Raw genomic sequence first — 20,855 nt, forward strand, 5'->3', positions numbered from 1 at the left:
CCCCCACCCAGCCGTCCATCCATCTGTCCATCCACGCCAATGGGAAAGCACGCCGACGTGTTTTACAACAGCACATCAGCAACATGCACTTGTTGCATTGCACTTTGAGGGGAAATTGGAGGTAGGTACTGTAAAGGAATATCTTTTTATTTCTGTTGGACTGTTGTAAAAAATATTTCTTTTTATTTTCTGCTGCCGTGCATTAAAATTACAATGGCTTTATGTTGAAAGACATATCCACTGGAACAGGATGAGAGATATATACAATGTCACAGTCCTGGAACAGAGTGTGCCATGAAAGACAGGATAGTGCCGAAAAGGAGTCCTGGACCAAGGGAGCTGCCTGACAACAACATTTTAATTGGTTCCTGACCACTTGACCAGGTTTTGTGTGAGAGCATGTGATTAAGCAAAGTAGTTTTGACAGGTGGATACAAGCATTGGGAGCTGAAACTATCTATGACATTCTTAGAACATTCTCTTGAAAGAATTTAAAAACGCCTTACTTTCTGTAATAAGAACCCATGTTGAAGACCAAAGGGTTGCAACTGCTAGACAGGCAGCAGTAATGGTTGATGATTATGAGCTGATCCATAAAACAAAACCCTTTTTCCATCACCCCCATAAATTTGAAAAGAATAGAAAGTGGAATGGTGAAATGAAGGCAAGTAGCCAGGGTAAAGAATGGATAGCTGGGAATACCTTGAGATCTCCTCCCCAGATTAGGAAAGAAGGTACTGAGGGTGGAGGTGAAACTCAAAGGCTTAAGTGTTTCCATTGTAATAAAGTGGGACACATTTGTTCAGAATGCTGGAAGTTGCGAGGGAAGCCAATGGGACTTATTGGAGTTTGTAAGAGTGTGTCCAAAAAGAGAACTCAAAAAGAAAATGCTATGGATCAAATTGTAGCTTTAACTACAAATAAGGGACTGGAGGTAAACACTGCTGTGAATTCAGGTGAAGTGAATAAAGAAAATGAGAGATATGAAGGGTTTTTGTCTAAAGGAAAGATAACCCTTTTTCATTAAATGATGCAGCTAAGCCCATAACTATATTAAGAGTCACAGGAGCCACTCAAACTCTTTTGCTGGAGAAGGACCTAGTTTCCCTTCAGAGAGTTCACTAAAAGCTAAAGTATTGGTAAACGGGATAAGTGGAGAGTATATCGCTGTTCCATTGTACAAAGTACAATTAGAGTGTAATCTGTTGTCTGGATCGGTGGTTGTAGGAGTGGTTAAGAAATTACCTGTGGATGGAGTTGATTTACTCCTGGGGAATGATTTGGCAGGAGTGAAGGTTCTGGCTTTGCCCATAATTATGGAAAGTCTGAGAGAGGCTAAAGAGGCAGAGCGGTTACAAGAACAAGATCCTGGTATTTTTCCATCATATGTGGTGATGGCTAAACAAAGTCCATCACCGGAGGTCAAAGTGAGCAGATGTTAGAGTACCCGAAACTTTCTTTAAGGATGAGGATAATTCGAAGCAAGTGTTTGGCAGGACTTCATTGATTGAGGCTCAGAAAGCAGATCCAGAGTTAAACAAGTTAGCACAGTCAGCTCACACTGAAGCTGAGGCAGGAGGAGTTCCATAGTGCTATTACATTAAAAACCGAGTTCTGATGATGAAGTGGAGACACCCTCGCAGACCTGCGGATGAGGAATGTACGGTTGCTCATCAGACAGTGATACCACCCAAATATCATATGGAGATATTGCGGGTAGTACATGAAATCCCTTTGGCAAGGCATGTAGGAATATGGAAAGCCCAATTATCGATAAACAGGCATTTTACCAGGCTAAGACTTCCTAAAGATGTAGTGCAATGTTGTAAAAGGTGTCATACATGTCAGGCAGTAGGTAAACTTCAACATGTAATCAAACCAGCACCTTTAATACCCATACCAATTTTTGAAGAACCTTTCAGTTGGGTAGATTGTGTACGACCATTACCCAAAATGAAACCAGGACATCAGTATATCCTGATAATCATGGATATGACAACCCAATTTCCAGAAGCTATTCCTTTAAGGACAATTACAGCTAAGGTGGTAGTGGAAAAGTTAACTCAGTTTTTCACTTGTTGTGGCCTACCAATTTAAATACAATCTGACCAAGGTTCTAATTTCATGTCTAAAATTTTCCAGGACATAATCAGCAGTTGGGGTATCAAACAACTAAGGTCTACCATCTACCACCCACAGACACAGGGAGCTTTATAAAGATACTGTCAGAACCTCAAAACCATGATTAAGACCTATTGCTATGAATACCCAAAGGATTGGGACAAAGGATTAGATTTCTTACTATTTGCTACCAGAGATTCTCCAAATGAAATCTACTGGATTTAGTCTATTCAAATTGACTCATGTACTCAGGAACTGGTACTATTGAACTGTTTTATTCCATGCTTGAAATCCATGTTTTTGTGTGTCTTATGTCTCTTTTATGTAGGCAGAATTGGGGCAATCTGGTGTTTGGCCAATTTTTCACATTTGTCCGGCTCGGGGAACAGTGGGGCTTGATATTACAGTGCACTATCCCCAGTGAGTGTGAAAGTACACAAGAACATACAGCACTCACCAGGGTCACCTGTTGGACATCAAGCTTGGGGCGCTGGGGGTTGGGTTAAGTGCAGCCCTGCCATTGAGGTGACTTGTGATGGGAGGGTGCATGGGCAGCCCTGCCATTGAAACCACTTGTGGAGGGGTTGGGGGAAAGGGCAGGCCTGCTGTTAAGGCGACTTGTGGAAGGGGGGTCAGGGACAGGCCATGCCGTTGAGACAACTTCTGGCAGGCGTGGGGCAAGGACAGGCCTGCCATTGAGGTGACTTTTTGGGGGGGGTGCAAGAGAACACTGCCATTGAGGTGACTAGTTGGAGGGCAAGGGCAGGCTTGCCATTGAGGTGACTTGTTGGGGGGGAGGCAGGGTGCAAGGGAACCCTGCCATTGAGCTGGCTGGTTGGGAGCAAGGGCAGGCTTGCCGTTGAGGTGAGTTGTGATGGGGCAAGGGCAGACCCTGCCACTGAGGTAACTTGTGCGGAGGGGTGGGGCAAGGCAGCCCTGCCTTTGATAGAGCGCACATTTTGGGTGGGCGAGGGAAGCGGCCACGCATTTGAGAAACTTGTAGAAAATGACCGTTCCTCTGCAACTGAGAGATTACAAGCACAGCCACATTGATATGATTGGAGTCGGGCTCCTAGTTTATCTGTCCACTCAAGCAATGCAGCGGCATCAAAGTGCCACCAATTGCTCCAGAGCTTTTCACCACCCCCCCAGCCCACAACACCCCACCCCATGGCACAGACTGCAAAGTCATAAGCATTTTAGTGGACAGCAGAACAGTTGGACGACTGCACACATTGTACAAGCTCCTCGCTAAAGCTGGCCATTGAGCAGTCACAGCTGGAGGTGCTCACAGCCCCTTGCAATGTCAACATCCTGGGTTGGACCAGTCTCCCCAATGGTTCAAGTTAACAGCACAGCCTTGCAGTACGGGTTAGGAGAATACCTACGCCTGAGCTGAGAATACTGAGAGTACATGCAGTGCAATGGGCAAAGCTGCCACCAATCGGTCGGGTGGACTGGGTTGGAGGTAGTGGGGTTTCAGGCAACCATACAGTGCACTAATCTCTGGCCAACACTCTCCGGGAATCATTAAGGGGGCTTCACACTTAACCAGGACAGGTTCTTAGTACACCCATGCTAACTAGTTTGAAACAGAAGTCAGGATTTATTCCTAAGTGAGAAGAAAGAGTGGTACAAAAGCTGGAGTTTCTTGGATGAATTCCAATGAAATCAAACAGGTACAAATCTATCTAGAAAAGAGTTGACGTTTCGAGTCCTCATGACCCTTCGACAGAACTAGTTCTGTCGAAGGGTCATGAGGACTCGAAACGTCAACTCTTTTCTTCTCCGCCGATGCTGCCGGACCTGCTGAGTTTTTCCAGGTAATTCTGTTTTTGTTTTGGATTTCCAGCATCCGCAGTTTTTTTGTTTTTAACAAAGCTATCTATTTGTGCATCTTAAACATGAGAGGCTCTGTAGCTGCAGGCAACTTTTTTTTACAATGGCAGGCAAAATATAAGCTGCAAGACTCTGCTCCACAGGTTTTCAGATGCTCAGTGGAAGTATTAGATGTGGACAGGAGAAGGATTGCCAACCAGGCAGCAGGATGGTCTTGAGACAAGTTGATCGCAGCATTGATCAAAGGTGGCAGAAGCATCACCTAACAGACTTGGCTGAAGTGCCATAGGATGTTTGATGACCTGACTATCATTGCTGAGTTCACTCACTGCTCACTCTGTTTAATTCTGCAGTATCTGTAGCCTCAGCATTCACAACCCCTCCCTCCCAATCACCACCACGCTCTCCCAATCACTGCAGCACACTTTACTCCACGTGTCTGCTCCTAATGTCACAATCTGCACCTAAAATGCTCCTCTCTATTACATTTCTCATCTCCTCAAACCTCTAAACCCCTTCACATATTAACAGCAAAATTCGACCTTTATATGCATACCGTCAAAGAATCTCATTAAACTACCTCTAACACCCCCCCTTCTAGCCCTCAAGCAATAACAGGGAGCAGGAGGTGGGCATTATTATCTGCCAAGTTGAGGAAGAGATGGTTGGAATGGATAATGTCAGGAACTTGTTGAGTGGTAAGGCTGGAGGACTGGATCTGCAGGGTTCTTAGCCATACATACATATGAATTAGTAGCAGAAGTAGGCCATTCAGCTTTTGAGCCTGTTCCACCATTTGATAAGATTACGGCTGATTGTGGCCCTTGTGGATTCAACTCCACATTCCCACCTACCCCAAATACCCTTTGACTCCATTGTTAGTCAAGAATTGATCCATCTCTGCCTTAGAAATATTCACTAATAACCCCTGCCTCCACTGCTTTCTGGGAAGAGAGTTCCAAAGATTTGCAATGCTCTGAGAGGAATAATCCTCTCATCCCCATCTTAAATGGGTGACCCCTTATTTTTAAACTGACGACTTTTTAGCTCGGCAGGCGGGCACATGCCCAACGAGATCCAGCGTGAAATTGCACGAGATGATGTCGAGCGAGCGTCCTGACATCATCCTACGCTCGCACACCTGCCGACGATTAAGAGGGCAATTAAGCTGGCAATTAATCCCATTAATGGCACAATTGTCTGCAATTTTCCGTTATCCATCCAACCTTACAGCTGGTGGATGGGTGAATCAGCCAGGTAGCCTTTAGATTTTTCATCAAACTTCACACCACTAATTCCCCAAACATCTGCAGCCTTTGCTAAAAAATGGCACAGAGGATGCAGGGGTCCAACTCTATCTCCAGCATGACATTCAGACCATACAGTTGATAATTGGAAGGAGTAGCCTACCTGGTGAGCACATCAGTGCAGCCCAAACCCTATTTCACCCCTTTTTTTCTGACAGTGGGCCCATAATTATTGTTTGTGCAGGGTATCATTAGGCTACACCTCAGCAATAACAGAACAGGTTTATAGACCCTCTTAAGGTTACCATCCATCCCAGAACATCCTGGAATACCCAGCAATTAAAGATTAATGCTGCCAATAGCCTGGAACACTGAACAGTGAATCCAATTTATCTTGTTATCAGCTTCTAGTTAGGTTCATACATCCCTGGAGGCAAGTTTGTCGGATTATCAAGGTTTTGCATGCTTATCTTCTCTCAATCATCTTACTGGTGGAACAGTGCAAGAACTTCTGACGTTAGGGTAAGGTCAATATCGTCCCACTTTACAATGGTAACCAATTTTCATGCTGCCTTGTGATGAAGCCGCTAGGAATATGTCCAACCAGAATGAGCAACCCAAGCCCTTTGGCTCAGTCAGCGAAAAATTATTTGTCACAGTTAAGCAGAAAAGATTAGAAGCTAATTCTTCCCCAGGTGGAGTCACAAGACCATTGGAGAACGAGGATTGGAGTTTCCAATGCACACTTTAAAATTCAGTGGACCATGTCTATGCTTTCACTAGGAAAGAGAGACTTTTATTTATAAAGTGCCTTTCACAACCTTGGGATATCCTACAGTGCTTAATACTTCTGTAATGTGGTCAGTGTCTTAATGTAGCAATGTTGCAGGCAATTTGCACACTGCAAACACTTTTTTAAAAAAGCACTGGTATCATGACCAGATAATTTGCTTTTTAGTAATGCTGGTTTAGGGATAAATATTGGACAGGACACCAGGAACAACTTTCTTGATCTATATAGAGCCTGGCAATCTTTCACATTCACTTACTTCGATTATATGCAAATTAGGAGCAGGAGTAGGCCCCTCAAACCTGTTCCACCATTCAATAAGACCATGGCTGATCTGATTGCAACCCCAACTCCACATTCCTGCCTATCCCCAATAAACTTTCACCCTCTTTCCTATCAAGAATCTATCTAGCTCTGCCCTAACAATGTTCAAAGACTCTGATTCAGCCACCTTTTGAAGAAGAGACTTCCAAAGACTTGACTGCGGATAGGACCTTCGTTTAAAGTTTCATCCAAAAGACAGCGGTTTGAGTCTGAATGTTGTGTTCAAGTCATGCTCAGAACCCTCAACTCAGGGCTGAACTTTTAGTGACTCGTGAAAAGTTCCAGCCACACTTCCAGAGGGGGAAAAAAATGTAGAGATTTGAACATACAAGCAATACAAAATGTGTAACATTTTTATCAACAAATGTTCTCAAATTTCTGCAGGTCACCTGCAGCTCCCGGGGCTATCAGTGAGCTTCCTTGTGATCTATATTAATAAGCCTCTCACGACCTAAATGATTGACGCTCCGCCTACCTCTTTTATGTAAGGGAGAGTGCAAGGCTCGGGTTCCTTAAAAGCTAGAGGAGCGACGCCAGTCAGACGCTCGCTCGCTATGGGCTGCTTCACCGCACAGTTGTTCTCTCTCTTGCTGTTCAGTGTCCTCTGCATCAAGGGCACTATTTCTTTTCAGCTCACTATTCTCCACACCAACGATGTGCACGCCAGGGTGGAGGAGACCAGCGAGGATTCGAGCAAGTGCGTGTCTAACTGTTATGCAGGAGTGGCCAGGCGATTGACTATGATCCGCCAGATCAGGAAGCAGGAGCCGAATGTGCTGCTTTTGGATGCCGGGGATCAGTACCAGGGGACCATCTGGTTCAATTATTATAAGGGTGCTGAGGCTGCCCACTTCATGAACAAGCTGCGATATGATGCAATGGTAAGAAGGCACTACTGTGCTGGAAATGCCTGCTTTCTAATCAAACCGGTGTCAGAGTTAATCTTTACAAAACTATTCTGTATAAAAGCTGTCATTTGCCATCAAATGTTAAGCAAGCTTTTCGTCTTTTCCCTTGCGTTTATAGAGTGCCTGTCACAATTTCCAGACATCCCAAAGTGTCAATGAAGTACTTTTGAAGTGTAGCTGTTGTAAAGTAGCAAATGTAGCAGCTAAGTTGCACACTCTCTCAATCCCACAAATAAACAAATTTTAGTTATTGGGTGATTCATAAATGTTTGCCAGGACACTAGGAAGAACTCTCCTGTTTTTTTTCCACTTGAGAATTGCGAATGAGGTCTTGGTTTAACACCTCATCCAAAGATAACACTGCTTTGGTATCTGCCTATATTGTGTTGATGTCCCTGGAGCCATGGTTAACATCTAATGAACTGAACTCTGCAGGACATTGGCAACCATCACAGTGCAATCTGCATACCTGCTGTCCTCTTTTGTTTTGATTAGCTGGCTGCCAGGTGTAGGAAACCCAATGGAGCTTGGAGCAAATCTGTGTCCCCTATACAAATATGCAACTTGTGATGTAAGGATTGTGGGAACACACTCTGCTGTTCTTTGGACCAGCTTTCAAAGTTCAATTGATTTGAAAACTGTTCTTTTAGATTAGAAAATTGCATATGCCACTCCACTCTAAGAAATGAGGGTGAGAAACCAGAAAATTATAGTGGTTAGCCAAACACCTGTCAGGAAAATACCAGAGTCTACAATTAAGGGTAGATCAGCTGAAAACCTTAAATTTTCAGCTGATTAAGGAGTCAGCATGAATTTGTAAAAGGTAAGGACAGATGTGGCAAACCTAATTGAATTTTTTAAAGAGGTGATTAAAATAGTGGAATGTCTATGGATGTTATTTATATGGACTTTCAGAAGGCATCTGATAAAATCCCTCATTTGAGACTATTAGCTAAAGGTGCAGCTCATGAAATTATTGACCTGGTTAGGAAATTGGCTGAATGGCAGGAGATAGTGTGTTGGGATAATGGGCAGGTGCTCAAATCTGCAGGATGTGACTAATGGTGTCCTGCAAGAATCTGTTTGGGCTTCAGCTTTTCACCATATTTATTAATGACTTGGATAATGAAGTGGAAAGCCGTGCATCCACATTGCTGTTGACACTAAGATAAGTGGCGATATAGCAGTAGCAGAAACAAACAATTTCGAGGTGGTGGGGAGTTGGGTAGGGATGTTCTCCTGCTCTTCCAGCATAATCCCAATGGAAGACAAACTAAAACAGCCATTTCTTCAGGGTTTCTACCAAAGTAATGGGAGGAGCCTGCAGAAATTCTCCCCATTGGTATTTTTATAGTGTTTGAGTCCTGTTCCAATGATCCTTTCTTCACTGTTGGTGCAGATGTAGTACCTCTATCTTTCTTTCAACCAGTCTTCTCCATCCATTGCAGAAGTAGGGTGCTGGTGGAGTGATATCTGCATACGTCTAATGTATTATTTTCCTTCTCCAACATGTTTAGACTAGACATTAATTTATTGTATTTTCTACATAAAAGCCTTGACTATAGTGTGTGCCTGTCATATCTCAAAGTATCTCACACGCAACAGGTTGACTTTGATAAAATGCTCACAAATCACAATTCAATTGTACAAATCCACAAGTCTGTTTGGGATCATGTTATTAAAACAGGGTGAAGGGAGAATTGTACAAATGCATTGTGTTTGCAGGTGAACTTCACTTACTGGAATTTATAAACTAATTTGATAACCCATTACATCAGCTCCAGGAGCAATGAGCTCATGAATTTGAGATTCTTCTTTTTGCTGGTTATAGTGTTCACTGGTTATCACATTGGTGTTAATTCACTAATGACCTACTTAACCTATTTATTCTAAATAGTTTGGTAACTTAGTTATTTACTGCTAAAGCAGGGAATATGTGAATTTAGCATAGAAGTGTTGACAAGCTCACTCAATGATGTATAGAGAATCCCCTACAAAGTTCATAAACTGATCAAGATTATGACCTGAACCCATTAAGTTACATGTAGTTCTTCCCTCCTATGTATCTTATCTATCATGTTAACTATAAACAGGGTAATTGGTCTACTGCATTCCTCCTTCCAAGTTATAGCTATGATGCAAAGATTAATTGCCACTGGAGTTAGTCTTTGCCCTAGAAGGCAACAACTTGGCAACTGTCACAAGCAATTATTAAATGTGCACAGCCTATAAAAGGCAATCAACTCATAAGAAATAGCTTTTGACCCATGCTACAGTATTTCAAATCTAATCTAGGAGAGGATGGCTGGGTGGCAATGCAGCTTGTGAAGAACTTTCCATGAGCAGAATGATCAAGATTTTAACCTAACAGGGTAGTTAATCTTCTGTATCCTACACATGCCATAGGAACGCAACAAAGTAAGAGTTTACAAGGAGGGTGGACACTACGGTTGGCTAGTCAAAAGGATGGATCCATCAAAGATTAGATCAGGGGCAGGTAACAAGTCCAGCAAATAACTGGGGCAATTCTTCTTACAAATTAATTTGGTACAGATACAGAATTAAAGAAAAGACAAGACCATGGAATGGGTAGAATGAATTTGAAATAATTCTCTGGGTTTATTATCTATTCATTTTAACAGGAGAGAATGTTTCATCACTCATTTAAAACTATCCTAATCATTTAATGACTTTTTACCCAATTAAAATAAGTCATTGGGTGTAATTGGGGGACAGGTTTTCCTTGTGTGGACCAGGTGGAGGTGAGTGAGTGAGCACATTAAATGCAGCAGAAGTAGTATTGCAAATGAATAGCGAAGGCTATGCAGAGTAATCAACTTACAAAATATTTCTACATCCTGTGTTGCTGCAAAACACTGAACAATACAGTGGGAACAGAAGGTGAATGTACTGGAAACAAGGCATGACAAGGTGTTGCACAAACTACAGAATAAATTTATTGTTCTATATTACCTACAAACATGCAGTGGTGAGCAAAATGTTCAACTGAGTATTGAGAAGTTCAACATCTTTGTCACATCAGTGTTTGGCACATGGCAGGGTACCTGGGATTGGCACATGTTCATAAAAGGCCTGTGGCTGACTCATGTTACTATAAGGCATCAACCACCAGCACACTTTATTGCAAACACAGTCCTGCAAACAGTAAAGCAGAAAGTATTTTTAAAGGCAAAAATATCAAATTTTGTGCACTGTGATAATGTTGTGGTGAAGCCAGAACTTGGCAGTTCCATTGTGTAAACAAAATGTAATTGTAAAGCTGTCAATAGAAATTATTCTCAAGTGGTGGTATCAAAAAATGGAACTAAAAGCAGGCAGGGGCAGCTGATCCAATGTTGCCTGGTTTGCACCTTTGCCCAAGCCAAATCTCTACCTCCTAGCCTCAAGGAATTTTGTTTTAGTTCCAGGTTGGCATTTCATTTGAAAATCTTGACTTCCAATTAGTACAAGGTAATCCATTGTAGCTAACCAAAAGAGGTTACACACCCTTCATCTGGTCTCCCAGGCCTCTCCTTTCTTCAGCATCAAACTAGCATGAACATATGAATTAGAAGCTGGAGAAGGCCACTTAGCCCTTTGAGCCTTCTCCATTCAAAAAGATCATGGCTGATCTGATTGTAACCTCAACTCAACATTCCCACCAACCTCCAATAACCTTCCCCCTTTGCTTATCAAGAAGCTACTGACCTCTGCCTTCAAAATATTCAAACACTCTGCTTCCACTGCCTTTTGAGGAAGAGTTCCAAAGACTCCCAAACTTTAGAGAATTTCTCATCTGTCTTAAATGAGTGTTATTTTTTAAACTGACCCCTAGTTCTAGATTCTCCTACAAAAAGACACATCCCATCCACATCCATGCTGTCAAGACCCTTCTGGATCTTATGGGCAGAATTTTGCCATTGGCATGCAGGGGCAGGAACTGCAAACTGACACACACAATGACATGCAGTGATGTCAGCAAGTGTCCTGATGTCACCATGTGCCATCATGATATATCATTGGGTGGGTGTGTGATGATCTCTGCACACCTGCATTTAATTAACAGGCCACTCGAGGCACCAATTGATAGTGATTTTTTTTTCAGTCTGCATGCGATCTTAGGATTGTCGCACAGGTGCAGCAGGTAGGACACATTTGTATAAACCTCATAGGTGGGGTAAGAGGGCTCAATGGGGTCATGAGTGTGCTCTGTCAAATTGTTTTTTCAAAGTTGCTGGTGCTTGCCTGTGAGATCTGCAATACTTCAAAATGCATACCAGCTGCTTGGACTGGACTTACAACCTTCAAGTCAGCACTTTTCAGTGAGTAATCTTTTTTGGGCCTGCAGGTTTCAGGAAGGTTTCCCTTAGCCTGGGAATAGGAGTTGAACTTTCCACTAGAGACATCTCCTCCTGAAGAGGAAAGGAGAGCTTGAAGTGGGAGGAGTGCAGATTCAGCCTCCGGGGAGTCACCTTTGGAAGGACAGGTGCAGGCACATGGGTGCAGGGCCAAGAGATAGTTCAAGGTGGAAGGGGCTGCTGAAGACACCACTATCCTGCTGCCAGGGTATCCAGGCAGTGAAGCAGCTACCTCAATGTCTGAGGTGCAGTGCTGAAGGAGGCTCTCGAGAGAGACGGTAACCACATCTGTCAGATGATAGGCCCTGAGATCTCCACGAACTCTGTGGGTGGAAACCCCATGCCAGTGGCTCTAAGAGTCACAGTTGCCCTCCGCTTCTATGCCTCTGGCTCCTTCCAGGGCTCGGTGGGTGATCTTTGCGGTGTCTCCCAATCAACTGTCTAAACTCTGTTCAGACGGGTATCCACCTTCATCCACTTCTGTTGGGACCAGGAGAGCCAGGCACTGAGCCAGAGGCTTCAAGGCCATTGCTGGGTTTCCCCGTGTCCAGGGTGCAATAGACTGTACACATGTGGCCATCAAGGCGCCAGCAGGTGAGCCCAGAGCCTTCATCAACAGGAAGGGCTTCCACTCCATGAATGTGCAGATAGTGTGTGATCACAGGATGCTGATTCTACAAGTCTGTGCAAGGTACCCAGGCAGCTTCCATGACGCCTGCATCCTCAGACACTTCCAGGTGCAGAGGCTCTTCAGTGCTCCAGCCTAGCTGGATGGATGGCTGTTGGGAGACCAGGGCTGTCACCTCAAGTGGCTCATGATGCCCCTCCGCCATCCAAGAACAGAAGCTGAGCAGCGCTACAATAAGAGCCACAGTTCCACAAGGGCTGTGGTGGAGAGAACTATCAGTCTTAAAATGTGCTTCTGATGCCTCTGCCATTCAAGGGGTGCACTCCAGTACCCCAACCCCCCTGACTGTTGATGGTGGTAGTGTGCTGCAAGTTCCACAATCTTGCACTGGAACAGGGGGACGCATTGGACGATGAAGACGTCAACACTGCGGCTTTACACGATGAGTCCAGCAGTGAGTCCAAGGATGAGCACGCACAGGGAAATGTTGAGGGGGTAGACACTGACCCGGGCATACTTCAGGGAGGCAGGATCACCCAGGAGGCTTTAATCCAACAAACCTTCAGCTAGCCCACCACAGATGGACCCCCCCAGGACAAGTCTGGGCTGTAGGCTCCATACTCCAATACCTAAGTGCAAAATCTGCCTGGATAGGAACATTAACTAAGGGCCTTGTCAATAAAGCTGAATATCCCACAAATCACTCATAACATCATTGGTAACCATCCACCTGCAGAAGAATAGAGGCACCCTCAGCCAGGGTGACATGTCTGAATTTTATAACAAAAGGAACTTAAGAAAACACAATAACAAAAGTGTTCGACTTCACACCAACTCAAAGACCTCAGGCCAACACAAGCACCAGTGATAAACCTGTGGTGTGCCTAAGGTGCCTTATGTTTACGTTTTTGGGTGCTATGTCTTGGTGCTGTTCACTTGCTGGGACTGGCATCTGAAACAGCCTGCTCACTCTACTGTCCTGTTGGCCTCTGTGACCTTGGAGGCTATCCTCTGGCCTGTGGGGCCTGTGCTGGCCCTGCCTGGGAGGGAGCTGCCAGTTCTACAGCCGGCAGCTCCCCAGTCATCTCAGCCTCATCAGATGCAATGGTCACTGGCAGAGGAGCTGCTGCCCTCATCTGGAGTGCCCTGAGGAATCCGCAGAGATGACAGGCAGCTGCTACCCTGACATGAGGTCACTTCAGACCTCCCTGCTCACCGTGAATGGATGAGCACCAAGCTGGGAAACTTGGTGCCCAGACCATCTCCCACACGCACATCCCCAGGAAGCCCTAAGATAAAAGGAAAAAACTGTGGATGCTGGAAATCCGAAACAAACAAAAATACCTGGAAAAACTCAGCAAGTCCGACTGCGTCTGCTGAGAGGAACAGTTAACGTTTCGAGTCCGTATGACTCTTCACCAGAACTAAGGAAGAATAGAAAAGAAGAGGTGAAATATAAGCTGGTTTAAGTGGGGGGTGGGACAGGTAGAACTGGATAGAGGGCCAGTGATAGGTGGAGATTATCAAAAGATGTCATAGCCAAAAGGACAAAGAGGTGTTGATGGTGGTGATATTATCTAAGAAATGTGCTAATGGTGACATTAAGGGTAGAAACCAGGACGAGCAAGGGACAGATAGCCCTAGTTTTGGGGGGGGCGGAGAAGGGATTGGCCTAGGCTAAAAGGTAGAGATAAAACAATGGATGGAAATATATTTTAAAATAATGGAAATAGGTGGTAAAAGAAATATTTATATTAATTATTAGAAAAGGGGGTGGGGATAAAGGGGAGAGCTCATGATCTGAAGTTGTTGAACTCAATATTCAGTCCGGAAGGCTGTAAAGTGCCTAGTCGGAAGATGAGGTGCTGTTCCCCCAGTTTGTGATGAGCTTCACTGGAACAATGCAGCAAGCCAAGGACAGACATGTGGGCATGAGAGCAGGGTGGAGTGTTAAAATGGCAAGCGACAGGGAGGTCTGGGTCATGCTTGTGGACAGACCAAAGGTATCTGCTGCTCCCAATGCAGTTTCCTCTACTTTGGAGAGACCAAACGCAGGCTGGGTGACTGCTTTGCAGAACACCTTCTGTCCGCAAGCATGACCCAGACCTCCCTGTCACTTGCCATTTAAACATTAACTGTCTTCCTCTCTGCAGATGCTGTCAGACCTGAGTTTTTCCAGGTATTTTTGTTTTTGCCCGGGAAGCCCTGATGGGTCTCCTGGAGGACCCTCCATAAGAGTTGCCACTCTATCCAGGGAGGATGCATGGTGCTCGGCCATGAGGCTCATTACATCAGCAATAGTCCACGTAGATTCCTCCCATGGACACCAGTCCAAGCATAGCCTCATGTATCTCCACCAGATGCTTCTGTACACCCTGCTGCATTGCTGACAACTCCAGAGGCACATCAGCTACTGAGCAAATGCCTGGTCCCCTGCAGTTCAACTGCTGGCACCATGGGCACTCTGTCTCTGCCAGCTCCTCCAGCAACTAAAGTGCCCTCACTGCTGTGCCCCAGAACAATACCCAATGTTCTAATTCCCACCGAGCTGCTGATGCCTGCCTGACAGAGATGGTGTGACGCTGGGGAGTCTGAGACTTCAGGGCCCTCAGGTGAGAGGGGGGGCTCCTGCTGCTTCTCCCAGCCCTGCTCCGCTAGTGCTGAAAAGAAGAACAAGGACAATGTCTCCACGTTAGCTGACCCAATGTCAATGTGCATCCCCTATCCCCGAATCATTATGTGCATCCTTCCATAAGCAATGGTCAAGCCATGTTGCAAACTTCAATCACTGAACATTCGCCATGGCTGTTAGAACAATGGTGACCTTACTGTTGGGCAAACATACATGCCCATGGCACCCCAGCCTCACCAACACAGTGGACCTGGGCACATGGTGCCTCTCCACATCCAGGGCCTCCTGGTCAACATCTAAGCATTGCCACCTGGGCCGGCCCTGCGCTAGTCCTCACCTGCTCAGCTGCATTAGGTGCATTCTTCTCCTGAAAAGAAGAGCATTGATTAGTGCTACTTGTACTATCTTCGCAGACAGCCCACCCCAACCAGAGTGGGGCATTGCAGGGCTCCAATGCCGCCTCACCCCACTGCTGCCGAACACTCCACACAAAGATGCTAGGCCTATTTTCCCACCCCACCCTTGACCAAATGCTGCCTACATCACATTTGGCACCACACAGTCTAACCTTCCATAGCAAGAAGGTGCAAGCACGTGAAGCGTAGATGATAGCAGATCGATCAGTGCCATGCCACCTTGAAGCTCCCCTCTCAGCATGTCATCACCCTGATTTGGACATGTCCTGCAATTCCAGCACTGTGCCAAGGTGCAGCTCCTCCAGTAATGTGGGTCTTGGTGTACCACATGCTGCAGATGCAGAACCCATCTCTTTACCACCCTCTCAGGGTGACCTCGGCATGGGTGATATCCACTGGCCCACCCAGCAAAGGACACATGCCATCAATGATTCAATGCAGTCACTACACTGACTTGAGGGTGGGGGCACCAGGGGAAAAAGCCCACCTGCTGGGTTAAGTGACCAATGCCAACATGGTACTCACCCTTCCAGAGCACAACAGGTCATTTGAAGTGCTTGCAGCACTGGATCCACGTGAGTTGCACCATGTAGTAGGAGCTCACCACCTCCACCACCACCTCCCAGGCCTGTTTGGTCATGGGGTGTGGGAGGGCCTCCTCCCCACGTCCTGCAGTACGAGGACCTTCCGCCGTGCTGCTGCCACCTCGGGCAGCAAGGCAATCGTCAGGAAAAACAGGCACAGTGCCCTCTGCCCTACCCTCCTGCCTGGCCTGCTCACTAGCAGGGCTCTGGGGTGCCCTTCCACTGGCCATGATTCACAGCCTTTGAAAGGCTGCAGCAACTTTTTAAAACAGGCCGTGGGGTCGCCATTGGACCCGGTGGTCTTTACAGTCCTGCTGCCGCCCACCCACTCCCGCTATCCTCGGGAGCTGCGATTCACACTGGGCATGCCTTTATTTGGCCCGCCTGCAAAAAATGGCGACAGGCCCTATCGCGGGCTGCGATCGGGCCTGTTCCCGCCAGCCTGTAAATTCTGCCTTGTCCTATGTTTCAATCAAGTCACCCATAATCTTCTAAACTCCAGTGATACAGACCTAGTCTGTCCAACCTTTTGTCATGAGACAACCTGCCCATTCCAGATATTAGTTTACTAAACCTTCTTTAAACTACTTCCAACGCATTTACATCCTTCCTTAAATAAGCAGACTATTACTGTACACAGTGCTCCAAGATGTGGTCTCACCAATACCCTGTATAACTGAAGTATAACCTCCCTAATTTTGTATTCAATTCCCCTTGCAATAAACAATAACATTATATTAGCTTTCCTAATTACTTGCTGTACCTGAATGTTAATCTTTTGTGAATCATGCACCAGGACACCCAGATCCCTCTGAACCTCAGAGCTCTGCAATCTCTCGAGGGGTGGGCAGGGGGGTGGTGTGCGAGCCAGCCGAATGCAAACTTCAAGTGTGGGTGCAAGTAAATGCTGCAAAATCTCCGAGGCACAGAGTTGCCTCAGGAAGGTGATGAGATATTAGAAAAACAATCAATTTAAAATTAGTCATGAAACATGATCCCGCCACATGAGCAGGGACATGTTAGTAATGAAAAATTTAAAGTTTTCGTTTTATTTGCTTTTGGAAACTTCATCCCACCCATAGATGAGATTTGCAAAACAATGCAAAGGCTGCTGGGCCTTGTTCACCATTAGGTTGAACGAGCAGCGCAAAATTTGTTAATTGATAACTTAGTGGCTCAACAGGCCTTTTAATTGTCAGCAGGTGCGCTGCCAGTTCTGACCACTAGGCTGACATCAGCGTGCGTCATTTCACGCTCAGATGGGTTGGGCATGCACCAGCCTGCCAAGCAAATTTCTGCCCATTGAATCTGCTCCAATTGCTCTTTGGGGAAATGCATTCCAAATCACAACAACTTGCAAAATAAAAGTTTTCTCGTGTCTGGTGTCACAACTCACTGGGAATAGTGCACTAATATCAAGCTGCACTGTTCCCCAGGCCACAACAAATATGAAAAGTTTGACCAAATCACCAGATTGCCTCACTTCACTGTTTAATTTAGGTTAACAGAGCATGAGCACCAGCTTTGTAAACTTAAGTAACTGTTTATTGAACAAATTGTCTTCAACTAGTGGCAAAAGAGAGAAATATAAACTGCTAAATATATCACACACACAAAACATGGATCTTAAGGGTGGGATAAAACAGTTCATAGCACCAATCTGGCATACAGGATGAGTTGATTTTGATTGTCTTCCAAATTTCTTTGTGCTTTGATGGCACAAGGTGGTCTTCCAGCACTTTTAGTCTGTAGTTCACTGGTTGAGCACTTGCCTTTCAATGTCTCTAATGGTGATTTTCCTACTTTATTTTGCAAGGGGTTCGTCAGAGACAGCAGGTTATAGAAATGAGGAAAAGATATTTTAGATGTTTTTTTGCAGGCCAGAAGCTTTCTGCTGCACTGCTACCACACACAACCCTGGCCACCTGGTCAGGAGCCAATTAAGACCATAAGACATAAGAGCAGAAATTAGGCCATTCGGCCCATTGAGTCTGCTCTGCCATTCAGTCATGGGTGATAAGTTTCTCAACCCCATTCTCTCTCCCTCCTCCCCATAACCTATCTACCTCCGTCTTAAATACACTCAATGACCTGGCCTCCACAGCCTTCTGTGTCAATGAATTCCATAGATTCACCACTCTCTGGCTAAAAAAGTTTCTCCTCATCTTTGTTCTAAAAGGTCTTCTCTTTCCTCTGAGGCTGTGCCCTCGGGTCCTAGTCTCTCCTACTAATGGACACATCTTCCCCACGTCCACTCTATCCAGGCCTTTCAGTATTCTGTAAGTTTCAATCAGATCCCCCCTCATCCTTCTAAACTCCATCAAGTATAGACCCAGAGTCCTGAAACGTTCCTCATATATTAAGCCTTTCTTTCCTGGGATCGTTCTTGTGAACCTCTTCTGGACCCTCTCCAGGGCCAGAACACCCTTCCTGAGATACGGGGCCCAAAATTGCTCACAATATTCTCAATGTGGTCTGACCAGAGCCTTATAAAGCCTCAGCAGCACATCCCTGCTTTTATATTCTAGTCCTCTCAAAATAAATGCCAACATTGCATTTGCCTTCCTAACTACCGACTCAACCTGCAAGTTAACCTTAAGAGAATCCTGGACTAGGACTCCCAAGTCCCTTTGCACTCCAGATTTCTGAATTCTCTTCCCATTTAGAAAATAGTCTATGCCTCTTCTTCCTATCTAAGTGCATGACCTCACACTTCCCCACATTGTATTCCATCTGCCAATTCTTTGCCCATTCTCCTAACCTGTCCAAATCCTTCTGCAGCCTCCCTGCCTCCTCAATACTACCTGTCCCTCCACCTATCTTTGTATCATCTGCAAACTTAGCCAGGATGAGGCATTTAACCCTCAGTTCCTTCATCTAGATCATTAATGTATAAAGTGAAAAGTTGTGGTCCTAACACTGACCCCTGCAGAACTCCACTAGTCACCAGCCACCATCCCAAGAAGGGCCCCCTTATCCCCACTCTCTGCCTCCTGCCAGACAGCCAATCTTCTATCCATGCTAGTACCTTGCCTCTAACGCCATGGGCTCTTATCTTACCGAGCAGCTTCCTGTGTGGCAGCTTGTCAAAGGCCTTCTAGAAGTCCAAGTAGATAACATCCATTGGCTCTCCTTTGTCTAATCTACTTGTTACCTCCTCAAAGAATTCTAACAGATTTGTCAGGCATGACCTCCCCTTGATGAAACCATGCTGACTTTGCCCTATTTTACCATGCACTTCTAAGTATTCTGAAATCTCATCCTTAATAATGGACTCTAAAATCTTTCAACGACCGAGGTCAGGCTAATCGGCCTGTAATTTCCTGTCTTTTGCCTCACTCCCTTCTTAAACTGGAGGGTTACATTAGTGATTTTCCAGTCCTCTGGGACCCTCCCTGACTTGAGTGATTCCTGAAAGATCACCACTAACACCTCCAATATCTTTTCAACTATCCTTCAGAACTCTGGGGTGTAATTCATCTGGTCCAGGTGATTTATCCACCTTCAGACCTTTGTTTTCCTAGCACCTTCTCCTTGGTAATGGCCACCATACTCACCTCTGCCACCCGACTCTCTTGAACTTTGAGGATGTCACTCATGTCTTCCACTGTGAAGACTGATCGAACGTACCTATTCGGTTCCTCCGCCATTTCTTTGTTCCCCGCTACTACTTCTCCAGCGTCATTTTCCAGCAGCCCAATGTCTTTTGCCTCTCCCTTACCCTTTTATATATCTTTAAAAGAAGATTGCAAGAGTTTTTTTTATATTACTGGCTAGTTTACCCTCATATTTAATCTTCTCCCTCCTTATTTCTTTTTTAGTTGTCCCTGATTGGTCTTTGTAGGCTTCCCAATCCCCTGGTTTCCCACTGCTCTTCGCCGCGTTATATGCTTTCTCTTTAGCTTTTATGCTGTCCCTGACAATTAAAATGCTGTTAGGCAGCTCCTTTAGTCCAGAACTCCTTTCCAGCACCATCCTGTTTTTCATGGCACACTGTTCCAGGACTGCAACATTGTAAAAAAAAAAAAAAATCTCATCCTGTTCCAGTAGACATGTCTTTCAAACTGCAGCCATTATAGTCTTAAATCCACAGTCCAACAGAAATAGAGAAAAAAGGATATGTTCCCTACACTGGTTCTTTTTAATCACCTTAAACTTGTCCTTTGGTTATTGATCCTTCTGCTACCTGACACTATCAGCAGCGCTCATGACTTTACAAGAGCACAAGAAATGGAAACAGGAGTATACCATATGGGCAATTGAACCCTCTCTGCTAGTCAATACAATTATGGCTGATCTTGGGCCTCAACTCCATTTTCCTGCCCATTCCCCATATACCTTAATTCCATGAGAGCAAAAGTCTATTTATCCCAGCATTAAATGGTTTCAATGATGAAGTATCCACTACCCTCTGGAGTAGAGAATTCCAAAAATTCCCAACTGAATGAAGTAATTTCTCTTCATCTCAATCCTAAATGATCAGCCCTTATCCTGAGACAGTGCCACCGTCTTATAGATTCCCCAACCAGCAGAAACAATCTGTGTTGACGCTATCAAGCCCTTCAGAATTTAGTAGGTTTTCAATGAGATTGACTCTTATTCTTCTAAACTCAGAATATAAACCCAATTTACTTAGCCTGTCATCATAGGACAGCCCCCTCATCCAGGGACTAATCCAGTGAACCCTCACTGTACTGCCTCCAATGGAAGTTTATCTTAAATGTGGAGACCAAAATTAGATTCCAGATGTGGTCTCACCAAAATCTTTTACAACTATAGCAAGATTTATTTATTCTTGTACTCTAATCCCCCTGCAATAAAAGCCAACATGCCATTTGCCTTCCTTATTACTTGCTGCAACTGCATACTAAGTGTTCCTTGTATGAGCACACCAAAGTCTCTTTGAACATCAAAGTTTCACCTTTTTTTTTCAAAAAAAAAAAATTCTGCGTTCCTATTATGACCAAAGTGAATTATACTCCCAGCTGTCATCTTGTCACTCACTCAC

The 20,855-nt window shown here is 45.0% G+C and overlaps 1 protein-coding gene across 1 annotated transcript in view; it reads left to right on the top strand.

The window, feature by feature from the left end:
- The first annotated feature begins 1,316 nt into the window (after nucleotides 1-1,316).
- nt5e (5'-nucleotidase, ecto (CD73)) overlaps nucleotides 1,317-20,855 on the top strand; it is a 137,206-nt gene continuing 117,667 nt past the window's right edge. Inside the window, exons 1-2 of the mRNA XM_041206867.1 lie at nucleotides 1,317-1,427; nucleotides 6,954-7,202. Coding sequence (XP_041062801.1) covers nucleotides 1,317-1,427; nucleotides 6,954-7,202 — 360 coding nt within the window. The remainder of the gene's footprint in view (nucleotides 1,428-6,953; nucleotides 7,203-20,855) is intronic.

Source organism: Carcharodon carcharias, chromosome 2, assembly GCF_017639515.1.
Source record: "Carcharodon carcharias isolate sCarCar2 chromosome 2, sCarCar2.pri, whole genome shotgun sequence".
NCBI lineage: Eukaryota > Metazoa > Chordata > Chondrichthyes > Lamniformes > Lamnidae > Carcharodon > Carcharodon carcharias.